General features: G+C 39.2%; 1 protein-coding gene and 1 long non-coding RNA gene across 9 annotated transcripts in view; one reads left to right on the forward strand and one right to left on the reverse strand.

The window, feature by feature from the left end:
* Positions 1-19813, forward strand: part of KHDRBS2 (KH RNA binding domain containing, signal transduction associated 2) — a 506442-nt gene that overhangs the window by 220400 nt on the left and 266229 nt on the right. For all 7 annotated transcript variants that reach the window (XM_042445276.1, XM_042445272.1, XM_042445275.1 and 4 more), the window contains exon 3: positions 40-156. In XM_042445276.1, coding sequence (XP_042301210.1) covers positions 40-156 — 117 coding nt within the window. The remainder of the gene's footprint in view (positions 1-39; positions 157-19813) is intronic.
* On the reverse strand, positions 7163-14469 carry LOC121919068. Of its 2 annotated transcripts, none has more exons than XR_006101390.1 (3): positions 14331-14469; positions 11385-11650; positions 7163-7298 (listed from the first exon to the last, which is right to left on the reverse strand). It is a non-coding gene; the product is annotated as an uncharacterized LOC121919068 (long non-coding RNA). The 2 variants fall into 2 exon arrangements; XR_006101391.1 differs by having other exon boundaries at positions 11385-12200.

A 19813-nucleotide genomic window follows, 5' to 3' on the forward strand; every position in this document is an offset into this window, starting at 1 on the left:
CTAACTCTTGTCTCCATCTATTCTGCTTTTTTTAAATAGTTTAATTTTGTCGGCAAACTACTTGGTCCAAGAGGAAATTCCCTGAAAAGATTACAAGAAGAAACAGGTGCAAAAATGTCCATCCTCGGCAAAGGTTCTATGAGAGATAAAGCCAAGGTAATGTACCCATCTTTGGATTTTCAGTCATACCAGCTGCAGATGAAATTACTGCAGTATGTCACTGTGAATTTCAGATTGATTCATATATCCTCAATAGAAATAAATAATCGAAGAACATTTGTATAAACATAATTTATTTTCAGAATAAGCATGTTGGGAAAAGGGGGGGGGCATTTGATTCTTCATGTTGGCTACACATACCAGGCCAACATCATCAGTAGGGCCATATATTCCCCACATTCAGTGTAAATCTTTCTTGTGGTTTGCCTTGAAGTCAACTCCAATTTCTGGGTTTGTTTTTTTAGCAAGATTTATTCAAAAGTTTGCCATTGCCTTCTTCTGAGGCTTGTTTTTGAGGCTGAGAAAGTGTGACTTGTCCAAGATCACCCATGGGTTTTGCATGGCTGATTGGGGAATTCAATCCTTGATCTCCTAGTACAACACTCAAAGAGCAACTAAAATAAATGTTTACATCTCTTGTTCAGGTATAAAAGCTTTTACATCTAGATAAGAGGTGTGTGACCTTTTACTGTTCTTCTTTCTGTTACCCTGGAAATTGCTGTGAGAGAATTTGGAACTGAGTTACAGCATCTTGAAATCATTACTGGCTTAAAACTATTGTCTGTCTAGCTAATGTTTTGTTCCCTTGTTTTTTTAAAAAAGTATCTTAGACATTTCACAGTTCCTTAAGATGACAAAGTAGAAAATGAAGGCAGGATTTCTTAAAGTGGATTTGGTATTCATATTTGTGTATTAATTCCAATGCCTTTTCTTTATTGTTATACATCCTAGCCTGGCATGTTTATCAGTTGTACTCAGACATTCCAAAATCCTGGGCTGCTTCTATCTTTTTGTCATCCTGACATTCATCTCAGCTGTTAAAAGCATAAAATAACAGAGAAAACTATCATTTTAGAAGAGAGAATTGAATCATTAAGTTGCCACTTTCATCAGTCTATTTAATGCTACATTATACTCTGTTGCTGCTACTGCATTCAGACTGAAACTAAAATATTAAAAATGTATAAGATTAAAATAAATGAGACAGGCCATACAATACTGTTACTATGAGGTAGTTGGGGGTTTTGTAACTTCAAAACTTTTAGTGCCTTACTTGCAGAGTATGCTTTTGAAATCAGCCATATAAGCTATTTGCTTAACATGGTGGATACTGCAGAGAACTGTGCCCATTAAAAGAGAACAGCCAATTTCCATTGAGGTCTTATGGCTGTGAAAATAGCAGACTCTCTATCCTGAGAGCTCTAATTACCTGTCTTCTCTCTCTCTTAGTGCCTTTAGAGCATGTCACTTCCAAGCTGGCCTTACAAACATATAAGTCTTTTCTTCAGGAGTTAAAGTGATAGTGTAAACACAGGCTAAATGGCTCAACTTGACACACACACACACACACACACCCCACTACTGCAGTCTTTTTCTCTTGTGTGTGTGCTTTCAAGTTGCCTGTTGATTTTTGGTGACCCCATGAATTCATAGGGTTTTTTTAAGGCAAGGAATGCTCAGAGGTGGCTTTGCCAGGTCCTTCCTATGAGTCTGAAATATAGCCTAGAGCACCTGGTATTTGTACGCAGTCTCCCATCTATGTACTAACCAGAACTGGCCCTGCTTAGCTTCCAAGATAAAATAGGTTCTGGTACCTTTAGAGAATTTAGATCCTTGCTGTCTTATTGCATCATAAAATGATTTCAAGCTGCCTCAAAATAAAGCGATGAAAGAGACTAATTAAAAAACCATGGACAAGTGAAATTTGATTACAAGGGAAATTATATATAGGCACTAATTTTCAGAAGGATCATGTATGATATACAGTGTTTTCCAAAGTAGCAATTGCTAGTAATTATATATTCCAATAACATCTTTAGTTACTGATTATGTGCCATTAAACTATATACGCATGCAAATTAATAATTTTTTATAAACTCAAGGAAATGATTGATGTTGTTCCTTCCATTTCTGATGGTTATAGTAGTTATATATTACTGCATTGACTGTCTCCAAAGAAAAATTGCTATACTGGTTGCAGAAAGAGTTTCACACTTGGGCAGGATGAACCATGAACCATCTACAGCTCATTGACCATTATTGATGGGGTGCCATTCCAGGAGGCTAAGAGGAATAGTCCCTCTACCCTGTGTTTTACACTACATTCCTTAGACCACTTTACTTGGGCCAGGCTATTGTGTCTATAAAGTAGAAATCCCCACCCACCCAACTGTAGGTTTTTGAAATCGGGGTCATTGATGCTCATTTTGAGGATAGCTTTCATGCCACCAAAGCATCCCCCCTCCCCAAGTTCTTTCTGTTTAATGACACTGCATAATTCTAATGGGGTTTATGGGGGGAATGAATCAAGACTACAGCGGGCCCTTGCCTTAGGTGGGGATCCAATATGGACCCCTCCCACACATAAGGCAAATACCACATATGCTCGAGCCCCATTGGAAACAATGGGGCTTATGTACACACGGCACACACACCACAGGTGCATGCACCATTGCGTATTCTGTTGTGCAGCTTTCAGTGTGCCTGTGTATGACATGGGTGCACTGTACCATCTATTTCAGAAGTCTCCTTCAGTGTGAGAGTACCTCTGCAGCTAATGTTGCTCTGTGGTCTCAGAGTAGAAAACTAAGATGGAAAGGAGCTCCTCAATAGGCATCAATGAATTTGAGCCATCTTTTAATTTCATCCGATGCCTACATTTCCTCTTAAAGATTACCCCTCTCCAACATATACGGAGATATCCAGTATAAATTTTTACCAAAAATAAAATCAGTGCTATCCTATACTGGGTATCCATGCCAAAGACACAAAGCTGTTTTTATTTTTAAAAAGTGAGAAACAATGTGATTTTTTTGTGTGTTGACAACTCTAATTGGATAGTCATTGTGAAGTTTTTTGTTTTGTTTTTATTTGTTTTTTGTTTGTTTTTAATCACAGCAAAAATGTCAAAAATTGAGTTCTGTTTGAGGTTGTTTTGATTTGTACATAACCTGAAAGGTTTCTAAAAGTGAAGAGGTTTTGGGCTATGGCTAATCATGCAAGGACAGAGCTGCCATTAGCATCACAGTTGTGTCCAACAGAACCCTCTTTACTCAAAACACTGGTAGCTTTACATTAATTAGATGTGTTTCCCTATCAGTATTCAAATGGATCAGTAATATAATATCATTTATATTTATTACTGAAAGGCATAACTGGATCAGAGCACATGAAATAAGAATGAACAGATATCCCAAAAGCTATTATATTTTTGAAAACACATAATCTCTGTTGTTTTCTGTTTGGATGAACTTTTAGCCTAAGCTTCTTCAAGAGCATGTACCAGCAATGTCTACAATAATAACTAATAACTTCAGTAATCCCAAAAACACAGGCTTGTCAGATAAAGCATTTCATATACTGTATTGAAATAGATTCCCATCAGTGATAAAGTTTTTTTCTTTAAAGCTCTTTCAACATTTTCCCTTTCACAGCTTTAGAACAAAGAGTTCAATTGCAGTCCAGCAACTTGAATGTAGCTGGATGGAAAAGAAAATAATAGCTGTATAATCTCTTTCTGCAGAGTTTTAATTTTGTTGTCTGCAGTTATTGTTGTTATGGCACAGCTAATGATAGTATTGAAAGACAACTTGGCTATGTTGCTTTAGTACTTTTAGTTCCCTAAAATTAGTCATTACGTATTAGTTATTCATGAATCAACCACTGAATCTTGATAGGATTAAACCATAACTAATTTACCTCTGTGGTCTCAATAGGACTAAAAGGTGATTGTCTTCATATGGAATTCAGCCCCTTGGCCTAAATCTTTGGCTGAAACCAAGAGTAGAACAACTGGAATCAGTGGTCAAGATTCCATACTGATGATGCATAATATAGATCTCTGTATGTGGAATTTTGCAGTAATGATGCCATGCAAGCAAACATGTAAATGAATGCACAGAGGAATGTGCTTGCACATCTGCATGCACAATGCACATCCATTAAGAACTCAATTTCTTCAACCTGGAACTGAATGGAGATATTCCAAAGCAGAGAAAAATATCCAACTACTTCTGTCGGGAAACTGAGACATGCATAAGACATTCACACTTCATCTGGCCAGTGAGAGGTTAGTTTTGAATACAAGCCCCTTTCACTTGAGTGGGTCCCTATTAGATAGGTTGAATATTAGCTTTAGCCCCCTATTTGTACCCTCACAGCAGACTTGATATTTTTGCTATTTCTGATATTTTACAGTCATTTGTTGTGCCACCCAAGTGTTGTAAGTAGGCACTTCACACAAATCCGTGTGAAATGCAGTAAGCAAAATTAACATTAGCAGCCTGCAGGCATTCTGAGCAAAGACAGAGATGAGCACATTATATGGAGGCTTTAAATAAGATGAGCACATTATATGGAAGCTGTTAGCCAGAATGCCTTTCTTCGTATGTTTTATAACCTTTTCTTTCGAGGGCTCTTACAGGAAACAGATCGAAAGATGAGGAAATGATAATCATAGTGCACTTTCCTTCAAATCCATTCAGCATGATTAAAGAAAACAATTATACTGTGCAGTCATATAAAGGAATGGCCAACTGAAAGAATTAAGGGTGGCTCAATACATTGTCTAGATCTGGGCAAGTGAATCTGGTCTCTCTTTGGCCAGGATTCAAAGAGCAACTTTTTCACTGACAGGGTCACAACTAGGAGAAGAGCAAGGCAGTGGTTGTCCCTGGATCACCTGTGGTCATCATAGTATGCTGGTGCATCATCTTAGCTGCCCCTTCCCTTCTTTCAGCCATTCAGTGCTGAAAAGTGTTTGGCCACTTCCTCCCTCCCTTCTTTTCTTGTACAAATGCTTAGGACTTTATCACATGGCCAAAAGTAATGGGAACATAGCGGGATGCTCCCGTCACTATAACACAATTGTGCAAAGAAAGTCCCATGAATGAAAAGTGATACTAGAGTTACTCTTTTTTTGCAGGATAATAATGGAATTATGGCAACATCATGCAACATCGTCTGATAATCTTCACGCAATTGTGAGGTGGTGACGGGAGCATCCCGCTATGCTCCTGTCACTTTTGGTTGTGTGATTAAGTCCTTAGGCTAAGATATCATAAGTGCAGGGAGAGCTGGTGGCTCACAGGTCAACATAGTTCACTAAATCCACTCAGGTTTGAGTCTGAATGTCGAAGGAGTTGCCCAGGTCACTGAACCTATTTTCAAGAGAGAGTTATTTTAAAAAGTAGAATAAATATAAAGTGGAGTCACTGCCCAACACACATGTAAACCACCAGCCACCCATGGGTAAGTTATGGACTGGTATTCATAGCTAAAAGGACAATCCATTTCTGGTAGAAAGTACGCTCTCTGTGCTGGGAATAGAAGTTGCTATTGAATTTGGCCAGTGCTGATGGGAGGGAATGTCATTTGAAAGTACCTACCAAAGTTTAAAACTGCCTGAATGAAAGTTACAGAAATAATTTAAGATTTTAAAAATGAATGCTAGAGGATGAGAGAAGCAAGACTGGCCAAAGGCAGTCAAAAGGCTCTCTGACCTACTGTAATCTGGCCATTCAGACCTTTGGGTCCTGGCTTTTGTGCTGCCAGGGCTAAAGAGATTTTGTCTACTTTATTAGGCAAGGTGGAAATACAAAGAAATCAATATTTTCTCCTCAACAGCCAGAGCAATGCTGATGCGAACATGTTTTCTTCATTCGTTTATTCTTCAAAATGCATTAGGTTTGGTTAGGCAAAAGGACAGACAAACCTGTATACCTCTGCTTGTGTATCCATCTTCTTTTATGTTATTCTGGCACATTGTCTATGTCTGGTCATCATCCATGTTTGGTCATCCTCTCCCTTGAGTGCTAAAATAATTTATTACAAAAGATTCCGGGTCGGTAGCCATGTTAACTCCTTGCAATAAAAACAACATAAAGTCTTGTGGTACTTTCTAGGCTAACCAGTATTATTATGGCTTAACTGTTTCAAGGCCAATTCATTAGATGTAGGCTTTAGGCCATGAAAGCACGCAGCATGTTTTAAGTTACCACACAACTCTTTGTTTTATCATTGTGAGTCCTAGTTGTTGTGTGTTGAATGAAGGTCACACACAAGCTACACTTTTTTTCATATTAACTCTAGGAACCTTACCATTGTGATTGTGCAGTCTTCACTCCTGGGATGTAGGAGTGGATAATACTAGATTTGTTACAGAGATGAAGCCATCTGCTCCAGTTTGAATATTTCCCACCGAAATTATACTCGAAGTGATATGATATTCCAGCGCAATTAGTGGTGGTATTTTCAAAACTGAATAACCAAGATGGTGATTTAACCTTCTCTGAGGCACTACATACTCTAGGGCTAGTACTTTAGAAAATTACATTGTTTAAGGGAACATTTGGCACTTAATTGGATCAAACCCAGAACAGATGCTTTGAAAGGTGTCTCTGTTACTGGTGACACACAACGTAGATAACTACACTAGCCAGCTCCATCTTCAAGTTGGTTTCAGAACAGAGTTTTGCATTTTTCATCACTGACAGGTGAAAGAGAACATTCATGCTACTGGGAAAAAAAATGGGTGGAAGATGTTGGAGTTGTTCATTTATTCTTTGGTCCTTAGTGAAATAAGGGGGCATTTACACTGTAGAAATAATGCAGCTTGACACCACTTTAAGTACTCATGGAATCTTGGTATTTGTAGTTTTACAAGGTCTTTAGCCTTCTCTGCCAAAGGAAGAAAAGTGTGTCAAATGGCATTATTTCTACAGTGTAGATGCAACCTACAGTAGGAATGAACCAGGTCTAGGGTATTCTATTAGGCAGAATCAGAGAAACCTTAAACCTATCCAGGCATTCCTCAGTTAACAAAGCCAAAGACCAAAAAAAAAGTTCGTTTTTACAAAGCCATTTTATTCAAATCCAGCCCCCTTTTTCATCCTAATTCTCTATCTAGCTGGAAAGTTTTTAACAGCATTGGTACTGGGAGAAGGATGAGGGAGGGCTGGCAAAACACAGGCCTTCCATGCCAGATAGTAGCAGAATGTCAGTAGGAAACAGTCCAATAAAGCTTGAGCCAGAAAAGAAGGGGATTCTTCTCTAAATGATCATACTGTGGCAATATATGCCTAAATACAATAGAAAAGGTTAAACAGCAGCTGCTTCCAGAATCCCATATTGAACATACGTAAACAGCAAAACAGAGAAACAGCACAACAGCAAAGCCTCCATCACCAGCATCCCCCAGCTTAAGTATGTTGAACTGCTCTGCTTTTTTGTAGGACAGGAACCTATCCCTATTATTTCTGTTATTTTGGTCTCTGGTACCAATTTTTTTGTTAAGTAAAATCCAAGAACACATATACATTGTTAACTGAGATCCTTCAGGCAAAGCAGTTAGCAGCTGGCTTCCTCATATATGTAAATTACATATATTTTACAGTAAGCCATTGTAGTTTGAGAGGCAAGTGACAAATTATACAAAATGTGAAGATGTATTTTTCAGGGTCAAGCAGATGTCTTTGCACAATGACCAACATTCATTCTCATTTCCATAAAGTGTTGCTAAATGGTTATATTTCTCGTGGCATGTTATCAAAGAGACTAAGCAAACTTCATAGGATTAACATTTCCATTGTTTACTAGAAAACTGTAAGGCTAAGCTGGTGGTTTTAGCTAAGATGTAGATTTAATTGCAGTATCCATTATGCACCTGAAAATGCTGGCATTTCCAAGGGCCTAATGTCTAAATGTCACCAAACAAAATAATAAAATAGCTCACAGTTCTTCTGCATCCATATTATCATCACCTATTTCTCTAAGCTTTGAAGAATGGCATAATTAAAACTAAAATAGAAATTTAAATAAAGAAAATGTTTGTGGGGAGTGTGTGAAATGATTATATTAATGACAAAATTCTGAAATAGAGTTAATAATTGGTATATTTTGATGCTGGCATGCTGGGAGCTTAAGAACTATCACTTTTATTCCTTCATGATCTTTCCTATCTGCAGAGCAATGATTTATAGTTCAGAATGTTGTATTTATCTACATCAATCACCATAAAGACCAGGTTTTGATATTGCTCTGTTATGATTTGTTTTTATTGTCTTCAGTGTTTTACATATAGATAAATGCAGAAAAGACAATTTTGAATTATTTGCTGCAATTATGTTCAATCCCTGTGTCCCCTTCTGCTGTGTTTATCTGTCCTCTTGAGAACCATGATAAATACTTTTAATATGCCTTAATGGGTTACTGAATGAGAATTTTTGCACTTGCCACTATAGAGGCAGCATTACATGAAATCACAGTGCAGACAATTAAATAGAATAATGTGGGGGAATCAGGCTCAGAAAAACAGCTATTTGGAGCCCTCTGCAATTCAATTCCTTGATCAGCATAATAGGAAAAGATAGTGAGTGGAATTTAGATAGCTAAGCCAGATATTATTGTGTATATAATATCCCTATCAGGGATTAATGTTTGGTTCCCTTATTCAAAGCCATTGATTAGCCTCTGGATTATTTTTCTGATTGATTACCAGTGTACTGTAACATCCCTTCTTCATATATCTAACCAAGATCAATATAACTTTATAGTTAGAACTTCATCTTGGCACAGTTATGGTGCAATCAGCAGTAATTTGTGGTTCCTCAATAACAGTTCTAAAGAAAATGTGTACAGTCTGTTACTTCAGCTTGTAGCCATTTATAACTGGAGGAAAATTAACTTCCTAGCATCGTCTCTGAAAAAGTGAAGCATTAATTTTACATAGGCCCGGACATGACTGTCTTTCACAAGAAATGTTTGCACTTCAGAGAATGCAAGAGAAACTGTGGTATGCAAAATTCATATAGTGTCTGTCTTGTGTAAAGCTTATGGAGTGATTTGTTTCCCCAAAAAGATAGTGTTCGGATGGTAGTTCAAAGTGGACTAGAAAGCCTGCCTTTTAATTCAGATGTTTGTGGCACAGAAGTGGTGACTCATGTGTGGAATGAATGAGTTTTATACCTTCAGAGAGACATACCTACTTTCTTCACATTTCCACGGGCCTATTGAACCTGACACAGGAGGAAGCTGTATTAATTTCAGGACTGAGCCCATACTTTTTGGGGCTAAGCCCTGAGGAACCTTGGCTGCAATTACTGTATATGCTCCTGTATAAGTCTAGAAATTTTAGTCAAAAATTGGCCGAAAGAACAGATGTCTCCACAGGTCATTGTAAGTACTGTACTTTAATTCTTATTTTTATTTTATTTTATTTTTTAAAAAGGAACCATTCTTTGGTGAAAGGCAATAATATAATCTGCCCTGGAAGCACTGACCTCCTGTGTACTCTCTCATCCATCCAGCCTTTAGGGTGAGCACTAACAGTTATGCCTGCTGGAATTTTGTAAGTTCTTTGGCATTGTTTTTGGAGCTTATTGCACTGCTAAAAAACTCGGCTTGCCTCTCTTGAGTTGAATTCTAATTCAGGAGGCAGCCGGGTTCTATTGCACGTAATTCACCACGAAAATGACCAGTTGAATACAGCCTGGATGCAGCCCGGGCCCCAGGAGTGCTCAGCAAACTGATTTTCAAAGTCGGAAAACTACCGACTTTGAAAAGCAGCTTATTGAGCATGCCTGGAACCCGGGCTTCATTCAGGCTGTATTTGGATGGCGGATTTGGTGGCAAATTACATGTGATAGAACCCAGCTGCCTCCTCAATTAGAATTGAGCTCGGGAGAGGTAAGCCGGGTTTTGTAGCAATGCAATAAATGCCTTCCTTTGCTTCTTTGTTAATGCCCCTCTGATAGATTCTTTGCTTACATGTCCCTAAGGTTTGCATGCCCCTAAGTTTAGACTCTTTGTTAAATATTCCTAAGGTTTACCCTTGCTTTATCCAAAGGTCATATCAAAATCCATGTTTTTGGCCCGCAAACCTGCCCTCGACTTATACATAATGTTGATTTATAATCAAATATATACAGTAAGCCAGGGGCTAGCAACCTTATTTCTGTTTGACTAATGTAGATAAAGTTGCTCATCGTTGGCTCAACAGTGTTGAAGGTCATATTCCCACAGGGGATTTCCTGTCAGAGATGGCATGGGGCAAACTGCTCCTCCCAGTACCAGAACTGATAGTACCAGTACCAGAACTCAGCGTAATGAGCTGAGACTGAGGCTGCTGCCCCATTGCAGAATTAATGCAGTTTGACATGGCTGTAACAGTCATGGCTCCATCCTATGAAGTCCTGGGATTGGTGAGGCACCAGAACTCTCTGATAGAGAGGGATAAATATCTTACAAAACTACAACTCCATAGCATTGAGCCCTGGCAGTCAAAGCAATGTCACACTGCATTAGGTGTGAGTAGTATAAGTTAGGTATAGTTGAAACAAATTGTGATCCAGTTTGTATTCTGCATTGTTTTTCCTTGAAGAACAACTCCCCAAGCACATCAAGCAAAAAGAAGCTTAAGCCATACGGACAGAGAATGGGGGGGGGGGCATTTAGTACCGCATGTGTTTGTATGATGCCTATGGCACTGTTACATGTGCCTTTTTATATTTGCACCAACTATTTTTTTGAAATCTTTGAAATCACTAGTAAGAATAGGCATCTTATGGAAACATTTCAGAATTGGGATATGCTTTTATTCAAATAACGTGCTATTAAAATCCAAAAAGTGCTATTAAATATGCATCTTAATTAATTGCAAATGTACTAATTTCTCATCAAGGTGTTTGCTTAGGGCTATATTTTGACAAATTATGTCACTGCAACTAAGCATACAAAAGGAAACTTCACAAAGGGGAACTAATGCAAGACATAACATTAATTTTCACTTAATAGGAACTCAGTATCACTAAATGATTCATAAGGAGCTGACAAGTTTCAGTCTTTTTATATCCAAAAATGTGAAACAGTTGGTTTCTTGCAAAAGGCAATGCAAGATTTAATAACCTTCACTGGCTATATTTCTAATTAATTTGGTCTCTTGGATTCTCTCTTTCTTTTTTCACCCTAAGACATTTTATTAAAGTAACATATCATAATAAGGTGAAAAGACTGGTAACTTCTGTACAGCAGTTCCAACAAAGTCTGGAAGCACTGGCACTATCTTTAATTCAAGAGTTACACTTTAATCTCTCTCCTGTGTGGAGATTTAGACTTGCTGGGACTCAGAACCTGTGCAAGGGTGGGGGAACCCATTAAGATGATCTGACCTGATGGATTCCTGACGGCTCTTGAGGAATTTCCTGCTGCCTTGGCAGGTGATGTCATGGGCCAGGAGCTGCAGGACTGGGACCTGGAGGAAGAGTCTGATGAGGAGACTGAGGAAGGGACCCAGGCAAGGTCTTCCAGACAGGGAACAGTCTAACTCTCCCAGTTGCAGAGCATCCTCAGCCATCTCTCTCTGCTGAAGAGCCTCAATCAGCTCATCCTGTTGAACAGCAGCCTCAGCCAGCAGTACATGGGCAAAACTCACCTGCTGATGAAGCAGAGGACACAGCTGAGATCTTAAGTCCTCAATCAAGGAGGAGGGACAAAAGAATACAACCAAGGATAGAACTAAGACCCTCAGCTAGGCTGCAGGCCAAGCAACAACAAGCAAGCCCTGATTAGAACCAGCTGGTGTCAGGCTATTAAAGAGCTGAATTTGCTGAAGGTGAGTACTGGAAGCAACTTGTCTGTTTCCTGGCCAGTATTCGTGTTCCTGATACCAGACTCCTGCATTTCACACTTCAGACTTCCTGGCTTCTTTGACTCTTGGACCGTGTTGACCTTGATTCCTCTTGCCTCCCTTGATTCAGACTGCTTGATGACACCTTTCTCATAACGGACTCTCACAGGCAAGGCGGCTTTCTAGCTGCTGGTAGTTTGCTGTCTCTGCTGGTATTATCAGTTTGTAAACCAGGACAGGTGATCCTGTCAAAGCTCTGGTTGATCTCTGGTATGAGGAAATAACCAGAGTAGTTATCACTTTTAAGAGTCCTGTCTCTTGGAATGGAGCTAAACCAGTTCCCTGGTTTTCTGAAGAGCTGTTAGCAATGAAAAGAATGAGATGGAGGCCAGAATGATAGTCACAGAAAACTTAGACCAAAAACAGGCTAAAATCCATGCTTTGATGATGCTATAAAAGTAGCAGAAAGAAAGAAGAAAATAAGCTTTTCTGGCTAACCCCATTGCATCTGCACAGAACCATTCAGCAGAGCTGTTTCAAATGGTCAGGGATCTGTTACGATCTGGTCCAAAGGAGAATGTAAGCATTTGCAGATGACACCAAATCAGGAAGAATAGCTAACACCCCAGAGGACATGATCAAAATTCAAAATGACCTGAATAAACTGGAAAGCTGGGCCAAAGCTCACAAAATGAAATTCAACACGGAGAAATGTAAGGTACTGCACTCAGGGCGGAAAAATGAAATGCACAGATATAGGATGGGGGACACCTGGCTTAGTAAGACTACATGTAAAAGGGATCTAGGAGTCCAAGTAGACCACAAGTTAAACATGAGTCATCAGTGTGATGCGGCAGCTAAAAAAGCGAATGCAATTTTAGGCTGCATCAATAAAAGTGTAGTGTCTAGATCAAGGGAAGTAATAGTGCCACTCTATTCTGCTTTGGTCAGTCCCCACTTAGAATATTGTGTCCAGTTCTGGGCACCACAATTCAGAAAGGACATTGAGAAACTGGAGCGTACCCAAAGGAGGGCCACAAAAATAGTGAAGTGTCTGGAAACCATGCCCTATGAGGAAAGACTCAGGGAGCTGGGGATGTTTAGCCTGGAGAAGGGAAGGTTAAAAGGTGATATGATAGCCCTGTTTAAATATTTGAAGGGATGTCATATTGAGATTCCAACTCAACATTAGGAGGAACTTTCTGACAGTAAGGGCTGTTCAACAGTGGAACAAACTCCCTCAGAGTGTAGTGGAGTCTTCCTCCTTGGAGGTCTTTAAGCAGAGCCTGGATGGCCATCTGTCGGGGATGCTTTGATTGAGACTTCTTCCATGGCAGGGGATTGGACTGGATGGCCCTTGCCGTCTCTTTCAACTCTGATTCTAAAATATTATGATTCTAAGGGAGAGGGCCTTCTTGGTGGCTGCTCCCATTTTCTGGAACTATCTGCCTAAAGGAGCTAGGTTGGCCCCATCCCAGCTTTCCTTTTAGTGGCAATTAAATACATTTTTGTGATGTCAGGCTCTTTCAAACTGATGAGGATTGGGCTTTTAAATTATGTACAGTGGTACCCCGGGTTACGAAAATAATCCGTTCCGCGGCGCCCTTCGTAACCCGAAATCTTTCGCAACCCGAAAAAGCCATAGGCGCTAGCGCTGGAAGCCGCGATTTCGTGCGAAAAAGCGCCGAAAAATACCAAAATTTTTTTTCGTAAGCCGAAAAAAAAAACCCGTAACCCGGAACAGTTTTTTCCTATAGAATTTTTTCGTATCCCGGAAATTTCGTAACGCGGTGCTTTCGTATCCCGGGGTACCACTGTACTATTAAAATTTTAAAGTTTGTATATACATTTAAAATTACATTTTACTATATTAATGTTTTTAACTTTATAAATTATTTTTAAATGTCATAGTTATACTTTTTAATGTTTTTAAATTGTTTTAACTTGCATTGTTGTTAGTCACTTTGAGTGTCTACCTTGGGAGAAAGGTGTGATATAAATAAATAAAATAAATTTTGAAAAAACCCATAAATTTCCAGGATCCAACACCATAGTCCACCTGTAGTAACTATTGATTGGCTAGCCTGAGCCAGTTACAGAATCTTTTCTCCCCTCCAATCCAAGCCTTGAATTCAGACCTAGTTAATTTGAATCAACTTCTGCTCTACAAAACTTTCATTAGTAACATTTTAGTCTTTGGATGTTTCGGGAGACAATATCTCACTGAAAAACCATAAACTGTACCAAACCTCTTTTGAACCAGCTTGTTCTTGTTAAATGCTGGACATTTGAAAGGGGCAGGGGAAAGAGAAATTGAGATAGAGGAAGAGGCTTGTCTAAATGGGTTATTTACTTTGAATCCTCCCTGTGCTTACTGTGTCCTGTTTACATTATGAAGGGCCAAACTCCCGAATTGGTTGTGGACTGTCTTCATGACATTTGCACTGATTCAGCATTTTCTCCCTTAACCCATATTTTAAAAACTTACCTTTTACTCTGGGATTTTGGCTCTTTCCACAGCAATAATGGGCCACTGCTTTCCTACACAGTCCTTGCAAGCCACCCGGTGAAACTGCTGTGAGCGCAAGTCTCTCTCTGAAGTCAGAACAAGTTACCCAGCATCAAGAATAAGGCTGGGTGCCTTATTGTGACCTCAGTGGTAGCACAATATGACAAACAGGAATCATGTGAGAAGGCAGCTACTGTTGTTGCTGCAGAGAGAGCACAGGTAACCCGAGCGGGGGGGGGGGGATTCAAGGCCAGAATACCAGGGAGCTGCCCAGAATATTCTGGCGAGTGAAGACAAGCTCAGAGAGGGAGGGAGAGCAAAGTGGGTTTTCTATATATAAACATAAATTATGTGGCTAGTGTAATAACACTGAAATACTTGCAGAACCAACTCACAATAAGGGCAATTCTTTTAATATTTTAAAATATTTTTGAAAGGGTAATGCAAATATTTTGCTGGGAAAGCACATCTGTTCCATTTTTGAAGCTCCAGGTTGTATTCAGTGATGTCTTTCTGCCAGAAGTGGACTGCCAGTGTGAGGACTAAATTCCCCGCTGTAACCCCTTGCATGCCTCCCCATCTGCCCTGATGTCCTGGTGGTGGCTCCAGGTAGGCTGCAAGGAAAGGGTAGGGAAGCTGTCACTTGGTAAGCAGATAAGTCACTCATGTAATGTTAATTTTAGCCTCTATCCTATCACAAAAGCTGAATGGAGGTATATTTCATGAGGTACATTTTCATGAAATAGGTCCCATATCAAATTTAAGCTTAGTCCTATCCATGCTTGTAGGTTTAACTGAATGTGCCTGGATAGGGAAGCCTTCCATACAAGGCAAACCTCAGAAGGTACTAAAGAACTTTTTAAATTGAGACTTCAGAGAGCTTATGGTGTCACACTTGGATACAAAACAGTCTCTAAAACCCAGTGGTATGTTGGGTCTTAGCAGCCAGCATGATGGAATTACCTCTCCTCTGTCTGCAGCCTTCTCCACTGCCTGAAACTCTATGCCAACAAGTTTCCTATACCTCCAGAGCAGTTTTCAGCATCATTTTTTGGTGTCTGCAGTGGAAAGAATGGATCACCTTTCCTAGTTCCACTAACAGAAAGAGATTTACGAGTATATTTCCTCATTAGAGGAATGGTTAGAACCATGTCACTTTTACTCACATTGGTTTTTTTTTAAAAAAAGATACAGCATGTTAAAAATTATATTGTGTTTAGAAACACAGAAATACTCAAGCGAACTAGCATTTTTTAAAAAAATAGTTTTCCTAGGATGAGAGGGAAATGAATGAATAACTCGCAATATCAGGACCCCACCTTAGGAAGAAAGCTATTACCACCAATTTAGCCCATAGCTAACCTCCATAGTATAAAGATTAATAAAAATCCACTGGGAGGAGGGTATGCTGTCTGAGTGATAAACACTATAACACTTAAGATAGAGGACTTTAAAGTAATAAAACGTGTGTGTGTGTGTAGAAGACTATTAAAGTGGATTATGATGAGGAAAGGAAAGTATATTTTTATATTAGATGTTACTTCTTTTTTTAGGATATGGGAAAACTGATGAATTTGTTCGACTGTTAGTTGTGAGCCTGTGTGGAATAAAGAGAATTGGGAAAAAAAAATAAAAAAATAGTTTTCCTATTTTAATTACATTGCATTAACCAACATAGAAATGGTCAATAGAACTATCATTCCAACTGTGTTTAGAAGTTGTTTATGATTCTGCTACTTCCGCCATCCAGTAGGCTATGAGCCAAAAGAGAAAATAAAATAAATATAAACAAATTAGCTGTATATATTTATGTAAATAACTTATGTTATAAAAATTGAGTTGCTTCTTATTCTTAATGAAGGGGGGGATGAAGAGTTGTATTTAAAATCCTATAAGAAGCATGAAGAGACATGTAGCCATATTAGGAATTGAAAGTGTCCTAGTAACTCTATTGGTTTCATGGCACAATCAGCAATTACTCTGTTTGTATGTATATCTGGCTTTATCTGCTCTGCAGAATTAATGTGGTTTGACACCACTTTAACAATCATGGCACAATGCTATGGAGTTCTGGGATTTATAGTTTTGGGTTGTTAGAGCTATCTTTTGCAACTTCTTTTTCTTTTTGGTCAGTATTTATCCACATCTGCAAAGGCCAAAATATGAGCAAAAATGAAAGTGACAGATATGCCCATCCCTAGCTCCATCTGGGGGCACAAAGAGACAAAAGTATTTACTTAGTCTTATTTCACAATAATTATGGAAATAACTTCCCTTCACCCAACCATGACCTCTGTTGGTATTAAAAAATGGAGAGCATTTAATTCTAATGATCTACTTCATTCAGGACATTTTTTTAACTTTTTTTCATTCTAACAAAGAACATTCTTCTGACCAAATTGCCATCAGGCAATGTTATTTGTTTAAAGGCTTCTTTCTTCTCCTTTTAACCTTTTAAGTATTTAAATGGTCATGACCTTCTCATCAATTGATAGACTGGACAATTGGGAATGCTTGAATAGTGCTCCTTTTTAGAAACAAAATTACATTATTTTCAAAAGGCTAACTCTCACATGTTGGTAGATTCACCTTTAGAAAGGGAAAATAATATATTAATCATGACACTTTCAGCCTTTAAAAACACAAAAAGACATCGTATATGTGTCTTGGTGGTATTTTACTTCCTCCATCTGCTCGGTGCAAAAGAGATGCTAGATTACAGGATACAAAAGGCAAAGGTTATAGCTTTGCCTCTCTCTCTTTTTTCCAAAACAATTTCCCCCTTTTCTCCTATGGCTATTGCAGTACATAGTAACTTGGCCTTATTCTAAGTCAGATGATTTGTCCATCTAGCCCTGTATTGTCTACAGACTGGCAGAAACTCCCTGAGGTTTCAGGCAAAGAGTTTTGCCCATCATCTAGAGCCTGATCCTTTTAACTGGTGATTCTAAGAGTTCAAAGGAAGGCCTTTGGCATGCCAAACACGTGCTCCATTGCTGAACTATAGTTTTTCCCCAAAGCACTGACATTTCTTGGTCAACATTTCTTAACATTGCTTCACATGAAATTCCTCTTTTAGGAAAGTTTATAAGAACTGTTTCTCCATATGGTTTGGCATGAGCCTAGGTCAAATGATCCAGCTCAGAATGAGAGGTGAGACTTAGAACCACCATATTTCTTTTCCTTGCTCAACTCAAAATCTAAGCCTTGAGGAATTAAGTTCTACAATTTGTGTCTGTTCCTACTGCCCTTCCTCCTCCAGATCAACTTCTAAACCTTTTCCCTTCCTCATTTAGAGAAGATTCGGGAGCAGCAGAAAGATATAGGCAGTCTCTATGCCTCCACCTCTTTCTCTCTGATCCAGGGCCCCCCTTCCAGCTCTGAGTCTATTATTTTCTCTCTCTTGAAATTTATCCTGAATGACTATACTATGGAAGAACTAATTCTTTGGGGAGAAGGTTAAGGAGTGTGGAAGGGACAGGATATAGGCAGATGGAGCAAATCCAGTATGAGTTGTATGATCCAATCTGATTGGGGAAAGGTTTTAAGGAGACTTCTGGACTGATCCACAGGGAGTGTTGCAGAATGTACCCATGTCTATTTCTGCATGCCACAAAGGGGCATCTAATAATTGCTGTCATTTTAGTACATGTGCTGGACAACTCATAAATCTCTTTGTGTACATTATAAATGCTTGGGACCTGTCACTGACAACCTTTATACAACTGGATTAATATATATGGTTTATCATAATTTTCCCCAAGCAAAGCAAAGCAAAAATTGTTTTCAGCAGTTTTAAGCACATGAAAGTCATAGCTAAGTAGCATAGCTGCAGCACCCCCAAAATGCCCCTTGCTCACTAAAATTTTTCTATCTTGGAAGTATGTTTTGGGAAGAGTGCAGAGATATGTTAGCTCAAGGAAGTGAGGCATAGGGAGGCACTGTAGGTCTGCTGCACCCCCTGTTTGGAAATGGCAGGACGGAATGCTGCCTCTTGACTTTCCTCTCAGTACAAAGGAAGAACTTTCCTGTTAGAGGAAGGTGCTCTACCCTTGGCATCCTCTGCAGGCAACCAGGATTCAGAAAGCATATAAGACAGAATCTGAGGTCCATGCAGTTCTAAATCCAGATGTTATCTTACTTGCATATTCATCCAATCCTCCTTTTATATCTGAAAGCAAGTATTTCAGACAGGCGTATTAATGCCGTACTATAACCAGGTAGAGTTCCATCATTGATTACAAAACCATGGAGATTATAGCACGGCCTCCGGTGCCTGACTTACCTCTTGTGAATTTGGCTCAAATTCAGACATTAGGCTGACTTTATTGCATGGCCATTTCTGTCAAAACAGCTTCCCCTTGCCTCCAGGGCTGAATTCGGGCCCCGTAAATCACTTTGGGGGCCAAAGTTTCCCATTTGGAAAAAATGACCGCTGAAGTGACTTACTTGGCCTGAATTCAGCCTGAAGGCAACAGGAAGCCGTTTTGACAGAAAAGGCTATGCAATAAAATCAGCGTAATTTCCAAATTTGAGCCAAATTTGGAAGAGGTATGTCAGGCACCAGAGATGGTGTGATAATCTCCCATTACTGAAAAAGCTCTCCCTGAATGCCCCCCATATTGACTAATTATTAGCTAGTTTCCAAGATTCTGTTTTTGGGCAAGACACTAGATCACATACCAGTTCCACCTAGATCTGTTTCAATGTATTTTCAGTTCTGGTTATGCAATGAAGACAGTTTTGGTTTCCTTGGTGGAATTGGACAGGGGAACTGTGTCCCTGTTGGTTCTGGTGGAAACTTGGTGGCTTTCTACACCATCAACTATTTGAAAAACTTTTTTCTCTAATGCAAGTCTGCCCATATCTTCAGATCTTGGGAAGATTTTTTTTATGTCCCACCACCCTTACAGTTACATCTCGTGAGAAATTGAGAGAGGATCTTCTTGGTGGCTGCTTTCAGAAAAATTAGACTGGCACCCTCTTTGTTGTCTTTCTATAGGCAGATAAAGACATTTTTGTTGTTGTTGCAATAGATGCTGGAAGATTGACACAATTTTGCATGTGGTAAAATCCGTTTTAACCTGTTCCAGCCCAATCCCGTCCTTTGACCCGGACGGTATGAAAACTGCATTCTATAAACTCCATTGAAGCCTTGTACTATCGGTGTAATCTGATTCTCATTATCTGTCTTTCTGAGATATTTGGCACATACATAGCTGCATCAGAAGACTGTATAGATTAGATGAGTTCCAAATGCCAGTTCCTGTATGATCTTGGAAGCTAAGTAGGGTTAGTACTTGGATGGGAGATTGCAAATGAACAGCAGGTTGTGTAAGCTATATTTCAGAAGAAGGAAATGGAAAACCACCTCTGAGTAGTCTTTGTCTTAAAAAAAAACCTTATGAAATTCACGGGGTCACCATATGTTGACGGGTGATTTGAAGGCACACATACACATG

Source organism: Sceloporus undulatus, chromosome 1 (assembly GCF_019175285.1).
Source record: "Sceloporus undulatus isolate JIND9_A2432 ecotype Alabama chromosome 1, SceUnd_v1.1, whole genome shotgun sequence".
NCBI classification, from domain to species: domain Eukaryota; kingdom Metazoa; phylum Chordata; class Lepidosauria; order Squamata; family Phrynosomatidae; genus Sceloporus; species Sceloporus undulatus.